The following is a 17385-nucleotide window of genomic DNA, read 5'->3' as shown; positions in this document are numbered from 1 at the left end:
TTTGGCACACCTCAACTTCACGTCTCTGAACAAACTCGGGAGCATTTCAGGAGTTTGTGTGTGTGCGTGTGTGTGCGTGTGTGTGTGTGTGCGTGTGTGTGCGCGTTGCCCGCCGGACCCGCCAATCTGTCCAAAGTGCTCCCGCAGGTGCAAATTGCTGACAGCTGAAGAGCAGGCCCGCGCACAGGAACATTATAAATAGCCTTAACAGGTAATAAAATGTTTAAACAGCCGCAGTCGGTACCCGGGGGCCTCCGGGCCGGCCCGAACGCCGGCGCTTTTAACTAGCACTGTAAAAACAGAACCGCTGCCACACAATGCACTGCAGTCTCAGCAGCAGCAGCAGCAGACTGCAGGACCGGCGAGGACCGGCTTTGCGCAACTCCTGATATATTACCAGCTCATAAAGTCGCCCAGTTAAAAAAAAAAGAAAAAAGAAAACGTCCCGAGGAGAAGCCAGAATATCACCGAGAGCTTTTTTTTTTTTTTTATCACGAGGACTCATCGACTTGGCATCGGACACACAAATGCAAACGCCAGCCGTGATCCCGCTCCTGAAAGTCCGCCGTACGGACACAAAAATCGACAATACCGACGACACAATAAACAAACTCCAATGGGAACACAATGCACCGTTTATCTCTGGTGCAAGTTCACAAGTCACAAAACGACATCCTGTGCAGCGAACCGCTCCAGAAAACAAGCGCAGCCGGCGTTTCAAACTGCGTCACTTCGACCACAAAGATTTCCAGGAAACATGTTCAAAGTCGAAGCCTTCGTTCGCAGCGAGCAGTGAAACGCCATCAACCTGCTTTAAGTTTGTACAAAGTCGGGCGGTTCACACAGAAGCCCGTCGACCTCCGCGACTGCTGCAGTCGCAAAGTCTCGACGCCTTTCTTCAAACTATTAATACTTCGGAGTCTTGAGTTGGCTTCGTGCAGCGATTTCGTCCCTGCAGAATTTAGATTCATAATAAATACTGCACGAATCCCAAACAGCAGCAATGGCTGGCCTTCTTCTTCTTCTTCTTCTTTTTAAAATAAATAATGCATGTGAACACTCACTCTAAATTAAAGAACAGCGTTTCTGTGTGAACGATGGACGCAAAAAGTCAAGTCACGAAGGAAGGAAGGAATGAACTACCTGGTGCAGCTTGACTTTCACTCCACTCGCTGGTCACCAGAACCTCGATGATCTTGATGTAAGCATCCAGACTGGGTTCACAGCTGCAAGTGGTGAGAGAGAGAGAATAATAAAAAATAAAAAAAAGGCAAGTTAAATAAAGAAATAAAGTGTGTGTTTTCTTTTTACAGCCCAGGTGACGGTCTGTAGCTGCTTTTCTCGGTTCTGTGCTGGTTTCAAACGGGTGGTAATTGAGGGCTTAGCTGCTTTAATTGTTGCAGCGCAGCTGGTAAGTAGAAAAGCTCCAACCTATATTCAGACTGCGCTTAGCGTGTTGCAGTATTGCATGACCGAGCCTGCACACTTGTCTGTCTGACAAACCACAACGTGTAGCAGCGGCGAGGGGCACGAGCCCCATGCTGAGACGACCCCACCCCCACCCCCACCCCCACCCCCCCACCGTCTCCCACTCCCACCTGCTGGCCTGCTGTCTGAAGAACACCGGGCTGAAGATCTCGCCCAGCGATCGGGCGCCGAGCAGGTTCTTGGAGCCGTTCTGGCACACTCGGGCGAAATGCCTGAGCAGACAGTGGAGAGTCAGCCAGTACTGGGGCGGCAGGCTCGGGGTGCTGGCGATGCGACGCAGCAGCTGGGCGCATTCCTCCGGATTGGCCACCTCTGTTTGAGAGCGAGAGCGAGAGCGGGGGGGTCAGACAGACAAGACGCGAAGACAAGAAAGAGAGAGAGAGAGAGAGAGAGAGAGAGAGAAAAGAAAAAAAAAGAAGGACTTCCTCGGCTGAAGACCAGCATCAAATGAGAGCGCTTTTGCTTTTGCTTTTTCAACAGAGGAGGTGGAAAAAGGCATCATGTGCAGTTTAGTCGAGCGAACCGCACGGAGGTAAGTGTGGTTGACAATGAGTAAGGTACACTCGCAGGTGATTGGCTGCTCGGAGACGCTCGAGATAGACTTTCAGGCTCATTTTAGTTCTTATTAACCACAGATATCCTGTTTCTGGCCATGTGACAGCGAGAGAATGCAGCGCTGCAGAACGGTGTGAGAACTTCTTCTTTCTCTGCTTGCAGACAGACAGACAGACAGACAGACAGACAGACAGACAGACAGACAGACGGACGGACGGAGACAAAATACACTTCATGTATACTTTATGGGCCTTTTTCTTAAAATGTACCCGCAGAGGCCGACAACAACAACAAAAACGAGGGGAAAGTCTTCTTTTTTTTTGGGGGGGGGGGGGGGGGGGGGGTACCGAAGACGTCTCGTGGTTTCGCGTTTCAAAGTAATCGATCGTCCAGTAGAGAAGCAGGAATACACATGACGTCAGCACTTCCGTTTTAGGCCAACTGTGAATGGGTCGCGCGCTCTCACCTTTGGCGGTGTGGACCATCTGAGCGTATACTGCAGCGGGGATGACGGGCTGGGGGAGATCCTGCAGGTACCTAAGCAGACCGTCACACAGGACCGGCAGCTCCAGCTGATCCAGGTCGGCCGAGGGAGGATCTGAGGAGCGAGAGGACCCACAAAGATGCACAACTTTAACTTCCGTACGGAGAAACGTTTACGCACACAAGATAAGATATTAATACGATATGATGGAAGTACAATACGATAAGATACGACATGAAACGACACGACAGGATCCGATAAGATACGAAAAGATAAGATGTGACTTTATTAATCCCGCAGTGAGGAAATTTAGTTGTTTAAGAATACAGGTAAGAAAAAAAAAATACAAATACCCATGCAAAAAAAAAAAAAAAAAAAAAGAATAGAATAAAAAAGGAAAAAACTTTAAAGAAAACAAAATCCAATGTATAAATACACACACACACATACACACAAGCTATATGCACAAAATAAATGAACACAGCTTGATATGTCCAGTGAAATATTAAGAAAAAAAGATCATTATTGCACGTAGGTGATCAAAAATACATCACCAGTTTAACCAGACCACAGACGCTTCTGGGTTTCTCTTACGTACTCTATGCGTGCATGTCTTTCTTTGGCACCTCACACCTCCTCCATTTGACACTTCCTCATCATATACAGGTTTCATAAACGCTGATACAAAAAAAAAAAAAAAAAAGACTCACCGCAATCAAAGTACTGTCTGACTTCAAGTCCAGCACCGGCAGTGAATGTTCGATACAACGTTGGGTTATCCAGACCTGCGAACGATCAAAGAAACGCACGTCAGAGCGACTGACTAAATACTAACACGCAACGGGGTTTTTTTTTTCTTTTTTTCTTCTGTGCAACAGGTCACATCAGCACAGCTTAAGTTCACCTTTCTTCTCGATGGCTTCCAGCAGTCTGGCCAGCATGGGGGGAGCGGTCTCCGGGAGGGAAAACTGCTCCGTCACGTCCAGCAGACAGAAACCTGGAGGAGATAACCAACAAACCGCTCAACTAAATGTGATTTAACATTATATTATATTATTATATTATAATTAGCAGTTTACAATAGAGCGCATTGCTTCCACGGATCCCTGCGAATAAAGACGAAAGAACAACTTTAGTCTTGATGGTAAATTCCTGTTTAGCCTCTAAAAAGAAATGTGAGGGATGCAAACTATTTTTGCACACGTACAGCTTATTTTATTATTATCATTATTTATATTTAAGCACAGCTAAACTGCATTTGCGACTCGTGCGACGAACGTTCACCAGTGGCATTAAAAAGAAAACGCCGAGGGCCGCGATTCATCTGGACGGGCGAAGGCCGACTTGCAAAAACTGCTCAAGAACCTCAAAAGGCAGCGGGTACGCGGACCAAAGCGCCGCCTTCAGACGTTGAAAAAAAAAACAACAACCCAGTATTTACAACAGGCTGATTCAAGAAGTGGAGGTGCTGAGCAACTAGAGTTAGAGGGTTTGGTGGACCGAGGGACTAAGCAAATATCCTGCGATACGAGGCGAGCCAGGTCTGACTTTTTTTTTCGCTTGCGTTCCCTTCAGAACTTTGCGCCCAGGTGTGGACATGAAAGGACGAAGGAGCTGGCGAGGATTTTATTTGGATTTGCAAAGGCGTATTTTGAAAAGGCGCTTTTCTGAAAGGCTCAACTGTTCAACACCAAGTCCGCGCTCTCAAAATGCTGAATGGAAGTCTTTCTCGTCACCATATTTTTCTTCTACCTTAAAAAAAAAAAAAAAAAAAAAAAGGTTGACTTTTTTTTTCCCCTTCTTCAATCAGACATTAAACGGGCCAACTACCGGTCTCACCGATGCATGCGTGCCGCTCATTACCGAGGAACTACCCCCTACTCCCCCCCCCCCTCCTCCCCTCCTCCTCTTCCACCAAAGAGGGTTCAATCAGGCAAATAAATGAACCACTTCATCCAAATCCACATCCTCTGGCCTGCGCAGCTCTCAGGCTGGCGTGTTGCGTGTGAAGAAACTGGATTACCAAAGTCCCTCTAACCACAGGACACACACAACTCCATGTAGGACAACTGGTCATCTGGAAGACATTATTGGAACTGGGAGTTTTTTTTTTTTTTTAATTTTTATTTCTTTTCCCTTTCTTTCTCCGAAGCAGTGAACTCTGAGGTGGAGCACCAAAAGTTTCCCTAAATAGAGATTGAGGCACGCAGCGCTGCCATCACACACACACACACACACACACACACACACACACACACACACACACACACACACACACACACACACACACCTGGAAGTGTAACCTTTCTCGCAGACAAGATATCCAACACAGCTGTCCTTCCACAGCCAACCTTTTTCTGAGAAACTCAAGTTCACAACCTGCAGTTAAATTTAAAACCCCGGCAGACGCGCCCAACTCTCCCACTGTTCATATCTGCAAGAGGATCCGCCGTGGGTGGAGGGGGTGGGGGTCGGTCGGAGGGTTTGATTCCATTTTAAGTTTTCTGATCGACCAAAGCCCCGGAAGATGTTTTCAGTGTTAAAGATTATGTAACACTTTTAGAGCCGGGGGCAGGAAGTTGTTTTGACTTTAGACCAATCGCAGGAGGTTTCAGAAGGGACAGATACACGCAAAAATATTTAGCCTGGGGGGGGGGGGGTGTTACAAAACTTTATGGATTTGTTTTTGGACGGTCCGCTGGCCCGCCAGGATTCGTCCCGCTGTGCTCGATGGCCCATACGCCACTGAATACAATAAAACAAGTCAATACTGGCCAAGCGTTTCCAGAGATAGAGACAACTTGCCCGTGCTGGTCTGGTGGGCGGGGCTTAGGACAGACAGGAAATGGAGGAAGGACGCATTTCCAAATTCTAGTGTTTTTCTTTTTCTTTGTTGTTGTTGTTTTTTCCCTTTTCCAGAACGGTCTGTCCCAGCTCTTAAGCAACATATTCCAAAATACACAATACGAGGGTTTTAAATCCTCTTCTTATATCCCCTAAACCAAGAACAAGTGAGCTGGAGTCTTGTGTTTATTTACTCTGCCCAAGGCCGGCCTGTGACTGACACCCGGCAGCCCGCGGATCGAGTTGCTTCTCGGTACTGTCAACGATGTGATAGTTTGGGCACCGATGGGATTGTATCGAGTGGCAGACGAACTATGGCAGAAATGCTTCGAGCCATCGGCGATGACTTCTGTGATGCCTTGGCGTGGGATCAAACGAGCCAACGCGCTCCTACTGGCTGCCGCTTGTAACCGAGGAAACGTGTAGCTAGAGAAGGGGGGAAAAAAATAGATCGCATTTTGCCGTGTTCATTTAAGGTACGATGATGATTCCGGTAAAGCTATTAACGGCACACAACGTTGAACGCGTTTCACTTCGACCGCAGCCGAAGCTCCAGTTCATGCTGGAAGACGGTAAACCTGCCGATCACTTCTTCACCCATCGGGTATAAACGATACGAGAACTACAACAAAAGGCCCTCCTCGCGTTGGAGCGCCGCGGCGCGACGACAACAACAACAACAACAACAACAACAACAACAACAACAACAACACAACGTGGAGCAGTTGTTTTGCCGTGTTTTTCGAACAGCTGACTCTCCTCAAGAGTTTCAATGCGAGTTAGTTTCTGCGGTGACTGGGTGAAAGAGCACAGAGTGAGGTGGGGGAGGTGGGGGGGGGGGGGGGCGTTCTTTGGACGTGCCTCTACAAGTCTGAATGTTTGGCAGACCTCATGATACATCCCGAAAGGCGTCAGCCAGTCACAAGTCAGTTAGGACGACCGCAGGTTGGGGAAGTGGATGCAGCTGCCACTGGTGCTGCTGCGGCGCGGCGCTGCGCGGCGTTCGGTGGGTGGGTGGGTGGGTGGAGGGCACAATCTCCACAAACGGTATGTCTGAACCGAGGGAACTGCAGACTGCGGGCGGGATGGACACGCACTAAAGATAGAACACACTTTGGATAAATTTAGAAGGGGCCCGCTCAAGTAAACAGCATTTTCAGGCCACACCGCTTCTTCTTGTCTGAAAAAATAAAATGAAAACTCTCGCTGAGGCACGCCAGCAAAAACTGATAACGGAAAACTCCCTGCACATCAACACATTATAGAGCACTAACTGCACTTACAAGGGTATCCCCCTGTACCGCACCGTTTACACAAAGGGCTGCTGATACTACCAAAAAAAAAAAAAACACAAAAAAAAAAAACTATCTACAAATTTACTAACAACAGATGTACAAAAAACAACAACAACAAAAAAAACACTCCCGGATTTCTGTTAACACGTGTGTGTGCACGGGCAGCTCTAACATGCTCCAACACGGTGGTACTTCAAGCCAATGAGTGATGGCGCTCTCTGAGCCGAAGGTAAAGGGGAGAAAGAAAAGAAAGAAGAAAAAAAGAAAAAGAAAACGGGGACAGGCAATGTCTCCTCCTGCAGGGCGCAAGACGTAGTGCAAAGCCAGAGCAGCGTCCAATGAGGAGGCTGTTGCTACAACTTGACAATTAACCCTTTGAGGAGCAGACCGTCGATGAGCGAGCGAACACGCGCACGCACACACACACACACACACACACACGCACGCGCGCACACAGCTCGAATCGATGAGTACAGATGTCACAGATGTTTTCGTGATGGCTGTTCGAGGACAACACAGGATGCGACCGCGACGCGAGGCCTACGCTGAGAGGGTGTGCTGTAACTGCACATTTAGGGGGTACAAAACGCCGCCCCCTCACCCCCCCCCTCTCCCACCCACCCCTCCCTCCCCCCGGGGCGTGAAGAGGTGCATTCTGGTTTCAATAAGAAATTGAAAAACGGCTAAAAGAAGCAGATGATTTATGTCGTTCAAAGCGTTATGTAACGCCACACCTCACCTACCTCCCCACACTCCCTAGTCCCCCCTCCTCCTCCTCCTGCCCCTCCTCCTTTAATAAATCACATATCTGAAATACCTTCTCTGCCCTCCCCCCACTCTCCCCACCCTTGTGCCTGTCTCTCCCTAATCTCACTTTTGTCTTATTATTTCTCTCCCCCCCCCGGGTCCAACAGTCAGGGCCTCTCTGTGCTTTATCACGTTCGCTCTCTTTTTCCTAATCCCGCGAGCGGACGGTCTCCGACTCCAAGTAAAGAAGATTCGCCAATTCAAGACTTCGGGTCTCCGCGACACAATCAAGTAATGAAACGGTCATGCACCGCTTTCGTGCGCACAGTTCCTGCACAAGTCCGACGGGATTTATACGCTAATGTAGTTTGGTGAAGGAAAAAACTTAAAAAAAAAAAAAAAATCTAATTACAGTGTTGATTTTATTAAGCCCTAAAATTACATTACGAGTGTTCTCCCCCCCCCCCCCCCCCCCCCCCCACATCGCTGAACATCAGCATATTTTAAAACGTGGCCGCAACTACAGCATTTATAATTTGAGGGTCCGTGTTCTGATATCCTTAGGAGCAGGCAAAGTGGCGTAATTGAACAATCACTCAGGGGAAGCGCGGCTCGCCGTTTTACACTGTGAAGCTTTTTATAAGCCACTAAAAGCAGTTAAGCATACGTCTGTTATTTCTTGCGCGTCGGTTTTAGTTTACAATTTGAATTAAAAAAAAAAAAAAAGTAATTCGCACAAATCAATTATTCAATTAACTAGCACTTTTTCAGCCAATAATGTCACATCTTCTTAAATGTAAAGATTTACTCCTTTTTTTTTTTTTAATCTTAATTGCCAGTTAACTTAATATTTCTCGGGTTTGAGCTCTCGGTCGGTCGAGTTGCTCGTGCTTTAGGAGTCTCCAGCGCACTTTGGTGGCCGTTTTCTTACATTTTACAGACCGACGATTAATTAACACCACTGCGAGTTGCCGCCCCGCTCACAGGAACGTACGGCGCTCTGACTTTGTCTGAACAGCGTCAGGAGAAGGATGAATCCGTGTTACCACGGTAGCGCTCGAGAAACCACCACCAACGCTGCGATAAGCGATCCCCGGGGGTCGCCACGAGTCGAACAAGCTACGAAACGAAAAGACGTCATAAGACACCCCTCTGTGACACGGCCCGACGTTAGGAACTATGACGAGGCGAAGATATATTTAAATCCGGCCGAGTCTGACGTTTGCGGGAAGGGGATTTGCCTGCTGGCACCCCCCCCCCCCTCACCCCTCCGCCCTCCCATCCGACCTCAGCTATCATCGAGCAACCAATAAAACAAGTGGGACAAAAAAACAACAACATCTAAACAGAGGAGTCATTTTCTACTAATTCCCCCCCCCTTCCCCTAAAAAAAAAAAGGTCAAATAAACCCAAATCAGTGAAATTTGCCTCTCGCCAGCGGCGTGTGCGCTGATAACAATGACGGCGTAAAAGAGCAATCACCGGGGCGGCTATTCAGCGTGCAACCCATTTATTGTCCGGTTGCATTGTGCATCAAGTTACTGCAATCAGCACTTAGCACAATACTGATTCATCACAAAGCTACAAATCAGTCCACCATGCAGTCTGTGCTGCACCCCTTCCACCAAAGAAGCGCCAACACATTCCTGCCCCCCCCCCCCTCACACACACACACACTAACACCCCCCCTCCACCCCCACCCACCAGGCTGCCTTTCAGTCCCACAGAGGAGCACGACATCGGAGCAAACTACCGCATGATAAAACTTTCGGCCGTGTTTGTTCTGCCGCTGACTTGGATGGATTTACCGATCCGTGTCCGTCCTTTTTCTGAAGGGGGGGTGGGGAGGAAACAAAACACACAACAAAAAAAACGCGCATACCGATTTGAAACCAAAGTCACGAACATGCATAATTTAAGAGAAAAGTGAACTCGGGAGAAGGGAAAAGAAAGAAAAATTGACAGTACTGACAGAAAGAGTGTTCAATACAGCAGATGTCAGCCTGAGTGCTAAAGAGGCCCAGAGAAGGAGCGCTGCATTATCTCAACCTCCAGCTGAGCCCAGCTCTCTCTCCCTGAAACCGTCTCCTTCGTACCGCCAGCTCTCTTCCTTCCAGTAGCTGCTCTCACCGTCTGTACTTCATATATATATATATATATATATAGAGAGAGAGAGAGAAAGGGAACTCAACGTCCTCGTTTTGTATTTATCGGTAATGAGTTTGCTGACATACAAGAAAAGGCTTAACTGCTGTGATTTAGAAAAAAAAAAAAAAAGAAGTTATTGACGGAAATGCCCCCCCCCCCCATCCACTCCCCATTTTTCTACTGAAAACTGAAAACGTACCTCGAGAAAAAAAAAAAAAAAAAGCGAGAGAAGACAAGACGGCCTCAAATATTTCCTCAAAACAAGACCGAGCACGCAGGCTTGAACCTTGTGAGAGCACGTAGAGCAACAACCAGTTATTCAGACTCTTTATCTCTTCGCGTTCGGAAGATTGTTCGCTCAGACAGGCGGCTGGAAGATAAAGAGCAATTATACGCACAGAAAAAGGCGAACGCCGGAGGTTAATATCTAAACCTTCGACTCGGCAATCTTAAACATGCAAGGCGGTCACCGAGCTCCAGAAAGGTTACCAAGTAGTTTTGCTTTATGACTCGGCGAATTAAGTGTTGTCGTGTTGTGACTTGGATTAAACCATGCGGAGAAATATACTTCATTAACTTTTGATTGTTTTGGGCAGGAAAAAGTTTCAATTTAAAAATAACCTCTGCCGTTTCTGTACGAGCTCAAATGAGCCGACGGAGCTCCGAGCTGAGGTTATTCTCTGACTTCCTTCAGCGTTGGCGGGCACAAATTTCGCAGATATTCTCTCGACTGAGAGGCCCAGCAAAGGAGCAACACTTTAATGTTTATTAAAAAAAAAAAAAAAAAAAAAAAAAAAAAAAATGGCTGAAAGCTGGAATGAGGAGGAATAGTTTCCCAAGCCAGGCCCTCTTTCTCTTTTTCTCTCTCCCACTCCACATCTGCTGCACTCATGTAACCCCCCCCCCGCCCCCCTCCTCCCTCTCTCCCCCCTCATCCCACCTCCCACTGGCTCAGAGAGGAGAGGCCCCCTTTCCAAGCCTCCATTCTCCCCCTTGACCAGAGCTGACTGTAGGAAACTATCAAAACATTAAAAGAGGAGGAGGAAGGAGGAAGAAGAAAAAGAAGAAGGAAGAAAAAAAAAAAGGCTGTGGAGTAGGAGGAAGGGGAGCAAGATCCCCTCGGCGGTGGGGCAATAAATCACAAACTCTCTGGGAGCAACAAGATCCTCTTCAAAGCCCCCTCGGGCACGCAGAGCTCCCTCCTCCCAGGATGCCCCACCTCCAGCCCCCCCCCCCCAGCCCCTTTTGCACACTATCCCTCGCAGCGATCACAGGGGCTCTCTCTCTCCCTTACCCACAACTCCCTCCCCCTCACCTCCCCCCATCTCTCTCCCACAGCCCAGGACACAGAGACTTTTTTCTTCTCCCGGTGCTACAGTCAACTCGCTCCAGTCTTCGGCGCTGCTGGCCACTCAACCACGACAACGCCATCCAACACGCATGCTGCCCCCCCCCACCCCCCCCCGGCTCCGAGCACACTGCAAAGAATTTCACAATCGTACCACAAAGAGCAACATTTCTTTCTTCTTTTTTTTTTTTAAAACGACAACAAAAAATTGGCAACTTGCAGCTGCTCTTTAGGTGAGCGCAGAGCTTTAAGTGCACATTTCACGCCGGCCGCAGCGTCTTTAAAAAGATGCGAGTTTTTTTTTTTTTTTAATTGCAGCTCATCGCTGCGGCCTGAGCAGCAACACCGACTCGGATTTCAAAGGGTCGTTTTGACGCAAACGTTTAAAAGGAGCTAAAAAACAAAAAAGGAGCTTAAAAAACAGACCCGCCGTAATTTACACCTGGCCAAATATTTCCGTTATAAACTCGGTAAAGAAATAAATGTGACTGACGTTAAATATAGAAATACTGAAGAGTTCGTATTAGCGATGCACTTCCTGTTCCAGTAGCTACGCTGCTAACGTAGACCGCAAACACTGAACAGCCTGCTATCGTCCCTAAATAAAGAAATTCAAACGTTTCACCATGTTTCACCGATTTAACTCTGTCCGATAGGTCAAATGTTATAACATGCCAAGTGTGAATGTACGACACGTGTAAAGAAAATGATTGTTCTTCTTCACCGCGTTACGGGCAGCCATCTGCGATGTGCAAGATTTATCAGTCAGCACAAATAAATGTCAATTTTTTTTTTTTTGCCATGAAAAACCTTCAACTAATTCAAATTTGAGGAACGGCCTGACTTGTTGGGAAATATGCTTGTTTGAGGGCTTTAAAAAACAACAACAACAAAAACATCACCTGTTGGCAAACTCTACCAAAACTATCAAGTTTGTTTTTCCAGCTTCCCATCTAACTACAAGAAGTAAATAAGACATCATCAAATATACAGGAAGGCTCATTTTCATCCGTTTTGATAAATCTAGCTTACCATCTCCCCCCCGCGCTTCCAGACAACAACAACAACAAAAAAAAGCAATTTGCCTTAATTACCAGTGTACGGTGATCTAAGCAAGTTTCTCATTGCTGATGAGGGAGTTAAATTCCCTTCAGATGCAGTTTTGAGGAGAAAACAGATGATAGTCACTGGTAACATATGGCTTGCACAAGATCCCCCCCGGTGTACGATACCCTGAATACACACCAGTGGCTTCGTCCTCTGGGAGCGAGCTCGGTTCACATTCAGTGCAGCTGCACAGCACCGGTCAGAGCTACTTGCTCATAAAAAAACAACAACCAAACCCCCCCCCCCCCCCCCAAAAAAAAAAAAAAAAAAAAAACCAAAAAAACCAAAAAACTGCAGACTCAGCATCTTTCTTATACTTCATGAACCTGAATCCAGACCCGCCGGTTATTATCTCATCGATTCGCTTTAACAATTGATTCGTTTACGATAAAGGAGTGGGTGGACAACCGGGGAAAGATCGAAGAGGCCGTTTCGCGTACGACGCCGGGAACTCCTCCACATGACCACCTATCACCAACCGGCTAACTCCATCTGCTGATGAAGGCCGTGACATATGGCTGAAAGTTCAGGGGAAAAACCCAGTGAAAGGACCTCGGTATGTCAGCCAGATACCAGAGGAAGGTAAACAGTCATTTTCAAACATGGCTGTGTTCACATCCTGAACTTTTTCCCTCCAGTAAGAGTAAAACCATTTTTATGTTTTCTTCCTGCAAAAAGGTGGCAGCAGTGTTTTATTTGATGTTATCGACATTTAAGATGCCGCGAACCATTACGTAACGATCGTCTAATCTAATCTTTCCTGGAGCCTCATTGCACAAGCAACAACAACGAGAGCTGCTTTTTTTTTTTTTTTTTTTTTTGCATCGCGAGTTAGCCGAGGGAAAGCTATTTTTGATTCCGAGTTATATAAATTTTTCCCTTTAGACTTGCCCTCAATTTCACTCGAGAAAGTGTTTTCTTTTCGGGTATATGTCGCAAGCTTGTTGGTTTCGGTTGACTACTTGAAAATCCTGCTTCATTTTTCTGGTGACAGCTAGCTCAACTCAAATGAGGACACTGCGTAGAGGTAGCCACAGAGGAATTATGGGAACTGGTGTTGGATGTATGAACTCCAGGCAGCTATGGAAATCATTTTTAAAAAATCACACGATAAGACTGCAACTGCCAGGTAGAATAGTGATGTACCGTTGATTCACCTCGTGCTACTGTGGTAAATTCATTAAATCGCACTTGACGTCGCACTTCAGGGCCCGGTGACCATTGTCATATTTCTTCTTACAGAGAACTCTCAACGCCTTCTTGGATTTAACCGACAGCAACATATGACTCGGGTGCCTGAACACCTGTTAAACTGTGTTGGTTCGGGCACTCACCTTGTTCCGAGTCGGAGTCGGCCTCTGTCCTGAAGACGCCCGGCGCTACGGGTAAGGGCCGGAGGGGCCTCGGCTTCGGCGTCGGGGGAGAGATCCATTTCTTCCCGATGTACTCGACGTATGTCCCGGGGAAGTCCCCCTTTTCCTGAGTGGTTTCGTTAAAGCCCGGCAGCCAGCCAACCTCGTCTGGCCTCTGCTCCAGTCCGTCCGTGTACCCGAGAGCCACCAGGGCTCCTTTGCTGACCAACAGTATATCCCCCACATGCAGGTTTATGTCCTCCTCCCGCTCCTTCTTGTAGTCGTAAAGCGCCCTGTACTGGTACCCTTCAGCACTCATGTCGACCACTTTGCGTCGAGGTCTTCTTTTCAACGATGAGCTTCAACCCAAGTTACTTTTCAGGTTTTTCTGAGGACGTGCTTATTCCACGTACTCATTTGCTGGCTCGGACGGTCCCAAGAAAGCAAAGTTCGACGGTTTTCGGAAGAACAACTATTTCAAGCTCGTCGTCATTCTTTTACAGCTCTCCCGTCTCTTTTTGGATGATTTGCTGCCCCGTTGGTGTGTCGCCCCACAGCGTGCACCCATCGGTAAGTGATCGTGAGACCTGTAAGACGAGAGCAGAGGCCATTTACACCACGAGACAAATACTGTACGTATTGCATACGGTGTTTGAGCAGACTAAAGGTCTTGACAAAGAAATAACACGAAAATGCGAAATATTAAAATTTTCAAAACTATTCATACAATGCGAATTTGGGAGTTAATAGTATTTAAAAAAAAAAGGTTCAAACAGATTCACGCCAGCTAATCCTTCACGCAAAATGGATTCAAAATGGTAAAAACATATTTTTGAATTGGTCGTGGCTAGTATAAAGGTAAACCGCTGTGGGTGGAAAACTACAATGCTGCCGTAAACATACGCTACTTATTCTTTCAAAGCGACTAGAGATGGTTTGACGTAGTTTACGTAGTGGGACATCAGCCAATCCGAGAAAGGAGGAGTTTTGGTTGGGAATCTCTGGGTTCAGAGCTGATGACAAAGAGGTGACCCAACTAATAATGGACAAATCTTTGAGCTCCATGAAAGTGGACATCCCCATGCAAGCGCAATGCAAGTTCTGCAGCTGAATGATTATTCATCGCAGAGGAAACTAAGGATGTCACAACGCCCGGAAATGAATAATGTGTTTGGTCTTTATTGACTGTGCAAAAAGCTCAGAAAAATTCCTCAGAAAAAAAAATGAAACGGCACTTCTTTTTTTCATTTTTTTTTTCAAACAGTTCAAAAGAATATAGTGATGTGCAAATGAATCGCAATAAAAAATAAATAAATAAATGCTTCTAGTGTGTACGTGACATTAGTTTGGTTAAGTTTCAAGAGTAGCACAGACTTGATTGATCAGACTTTTACAGTATGCAAAGAATTTGCAGTGATAACAGGAAGTCGAAGCACAAATTCTGGGGCATGCCTTTACACGTTATATAAAACATGCACAGAGCCGGGTTTTTTTGGTTTGTTTTTAAATCACATTATTAATTTATACACAAGCCAAGTTACTAGACTGTAACGTAAAGTCGCGTTAAATGCGGTTAATTTCATCATTTAGTACTTTATTGTACCCCTGACGTAACCCTCAGGTGGAAACACAATAACTTTAACACAAGTAAATAATTTACTGACTGATCAGATGTTTTGTTTTCTTTGGGTCCATTTTTTTTTTTTACAGTTCGCTGTAAAAAAATAAATAAATAAAAATCGACTTCAAAAGCTGCACAGCCCAACATACGGCTGCTAACATTAGCACTATTTATAATAACTAAATAAGTCACCTTCCTGGTGCGTTAACGAGTCGGCAGCAAAACAAATTGTGGATTTGTAAAACGTTTTTTGGGTTTTTTTTTTTGTTTTTTTTAAAGCTCAACGCAGCAACTTTACATCGTCTGAGAAAAACAAACAAGAAAAACAACAAAAAAAAACGTCGCGTTAGCTAGCTAACGTCAGCATGCTAACACGATCGACTAGCGTTCGTTAGCTTCACGCTAAGTTACCGTTCATAAACCGAAGACATCTAATAACGGTAAAGTGATGTTAAAGTAGTAGTTATAAGCAAAACAACAACAACAACAACAAAAAGTTAACAGAAGAGAAGAAATGCAAAGAGAGAGAGAGAGAGAGAGAAAAACACGACTGCAACGGTGGAAAGTAAACTTAAGTTTAAACTAACTGCATTTCAGAACATTTTACTACCAGGAGAGTTTTTGAATTAATACTTTTAAGGAAAGTGGCGTAAAGTTTTGTTGTTGTTTTTTTTTTGCTGGAAAGGCTGGTGGAGCTCCGACCGCAGTTAACTTACGGTGTTCACGGATCCGCACGTAAATCCAACGAGTCCTCGTCCCTCCACGCCGAAACGATCCGGCAGTTAAAACTTCAGATTTTGCGACGCGTGATGAATAAAATAAAAAAATAAAAAATAAATTAAAAAAATGAAAGATCCTTTACCGGACCGGTTTACCGAGGAAAAAGTCCTCCCGCTTGAGTTTAAATCCGATTTAAGAAGTACAAAGTGCTACCAGCCGGCAGCTCGTCGACATAACGGCGCGGCTTCCCCCCTCGTCGAGAACAAATGTTCCCTTGGACTTCGCCTCTTCGGCGGACGAGGGGCCCGCAAGACAAAGCACGGCCGCTCATTGGTCCGCGTCTCTGTCAATCAGGAAGGTCTCAACGATCGGACCAATGGTGACCCTGCAAGAGGCGGACACTCCCGCTCCATGTACTCTTACACGCAACTCGAAACACCTATGGAAGTTACATAACTTCTGCACGCAATTCCTGTTAATCAGGGTGCTTTTTTAAAAAAAAAATTTTTTACTATCAGTACCTGTTCTTATATTAACCTGAGATTATTATTTTTTTTTACAGCATTAATATCTAAAGTAAGGACCAAAATTGACCAGTGAAGGTGACCAAAAACTACTCATATATTATTCATTTATTTGTTTTTTTTTGCTTACATACTATTCGGGAAGATGTTGTTTGTATATGACATTATGTCTTTAGAAAAACAAGACCCAAAACAACCTAGGTGTGCTATTTAAAAAAAAAGACACACAGGACAGCACTTAAGCATTGTTTTCCCTTTTTTTTTCTTTTTCTATAAATCATTACATGTCAGTATGGAAGGTCCCCAAATCTTTCAGAGTCATCCTCCAAGGCACATGACCGTGAATGTGGGTGGCCTAATTATGGCAGGGGAACTGGGCTGGCTTGCAGAAATCCCCTATCAAGTACGAACCCTACTGTCCCGGCTGTGCTAAAGAGGCAGTAAGCAGCTTTGCACAAGGGATGGCCCCTTTAAGTGTTCCATGATAACACAGGCATCAGTGGCCATCACCGCTGAGAAAAAGAGGAAGGAGTGAAGTTGGTGCTGTTGAAACCAAAAATAACTGGGAACTTCAAACTACTGCGTTGAGAAACTCAAACTAAAATGCCCTTTTGACAACCTCCTTTGGATCACATTAACAATATTTTGCCAACTGTTGCAATTTTTTTTTTTACAAACCACAGAAACCTCACAGTTATTGTGGAACTGGATTTCTTTCTACTGTTACGCAATTTATGTTTGCATTTACAACGGATGAAGTTTTCTTCCTTTCGAATGCCAGACCAAACTGTGTCCCTTAGATAGCCACTGAAAAGAAAAAGACATGGTTTATATTTCTGCTGCAGATAATAGAAAATAATATTTAAACCACCAGACCATATAATCCGCCTCCTCTGCTCCTACTACCCCCCCCCCCCCCCGATTAAATAGCCATGTTCTGGTGACCCATCTGCTGCCATGCACATACCCAAATTACACCTCTAATTCTCCAACTGTACCAGACATTTATTGGACTGGACTTAGTTAATATTTTCTCACAGGCTGTTCAAAGTGAGGCATAAAAGTAAGTTTCCATGTTTGCCTTGTCCATACAACAGAATATTTTACAAACAAAGCTGTTGCCATCCTGGGTTGGTACAAAAGAAAGAGGCT

The 17385-nt window shown here is 45.8% G+C and overlaps 1 protein-coding gene and 1 long non-coding RNA gene across 2 annotated transcripts in view; one reads left to right on the top strand and one right to left on the bottom strand.

Moving 5' to 3' along the window:
• Positions 1-15962, bottom strand: part of pik3r1 (phosphoinositide-3-kinase, regulatory subunit 1 (alpha)) — a 25117-nt gene extending 9155 nt beyond the window's left edge. The window contains exons 1-7 of the mRNA XM_069700905.1: positions 15706-15962; positions 13351-13955; positions 3432-3524; positions 3238-3312; positions 2510-2641; positions 1599-1800; positions 1144-1226 (exon numbers count right to left, since the gene is read on the bottom strand). Of these exons, the coding sequence (XP_069557006.1) occupies positions 1144-1226; positions 1599-1800; positions 2510-2641; positions 3238-3312; positions 3432-3524; positions 13351-13687 (922 nt within the window). The 5' untranslated portion in view covers positions 13688-13955; positions 15706-15962. The remainder of the gene's footprint in view (positions 1-1143; positions 1227-1598; positions 1801-2509; positions 2642-3237; positions 3313-3431; positions 3525-13350; positions 13956-15705) is intronic.
• Positions 1146-3491, top strand: LOC138622255 (uncharacterized). The gene is made up of 3 exons (XR_011310996.1): positions 1146-1235; positions 1314-1411; positions 3406-3491. It is a non-coding gene; the product is annotated as an uncharacterized lncRNA (long non-coding RNA).
• Positions 15963-17385: the final 1423 nt, after the last annotated feature.

This window comes from Brachyistius frenatus, unplaced genomic scaffold (genome assembly GCF_029030835.1).
Source record: "Brachyistius frenatus isolate BFR_SWC_R1_liver_20210118 unplaced genomic scaffold, ASM2903083v1 Contig_35, whole genome shotgun sequence".
Lineage (NCBI taxonomy): Eukaryota > Metazoa > Chordata > Actinopteri > Embiotocidae > Brachyistius > Brachyistius frenatus.
This window is presented reverse-complemented; position numbering and strand designations above follow the sequence as displayed.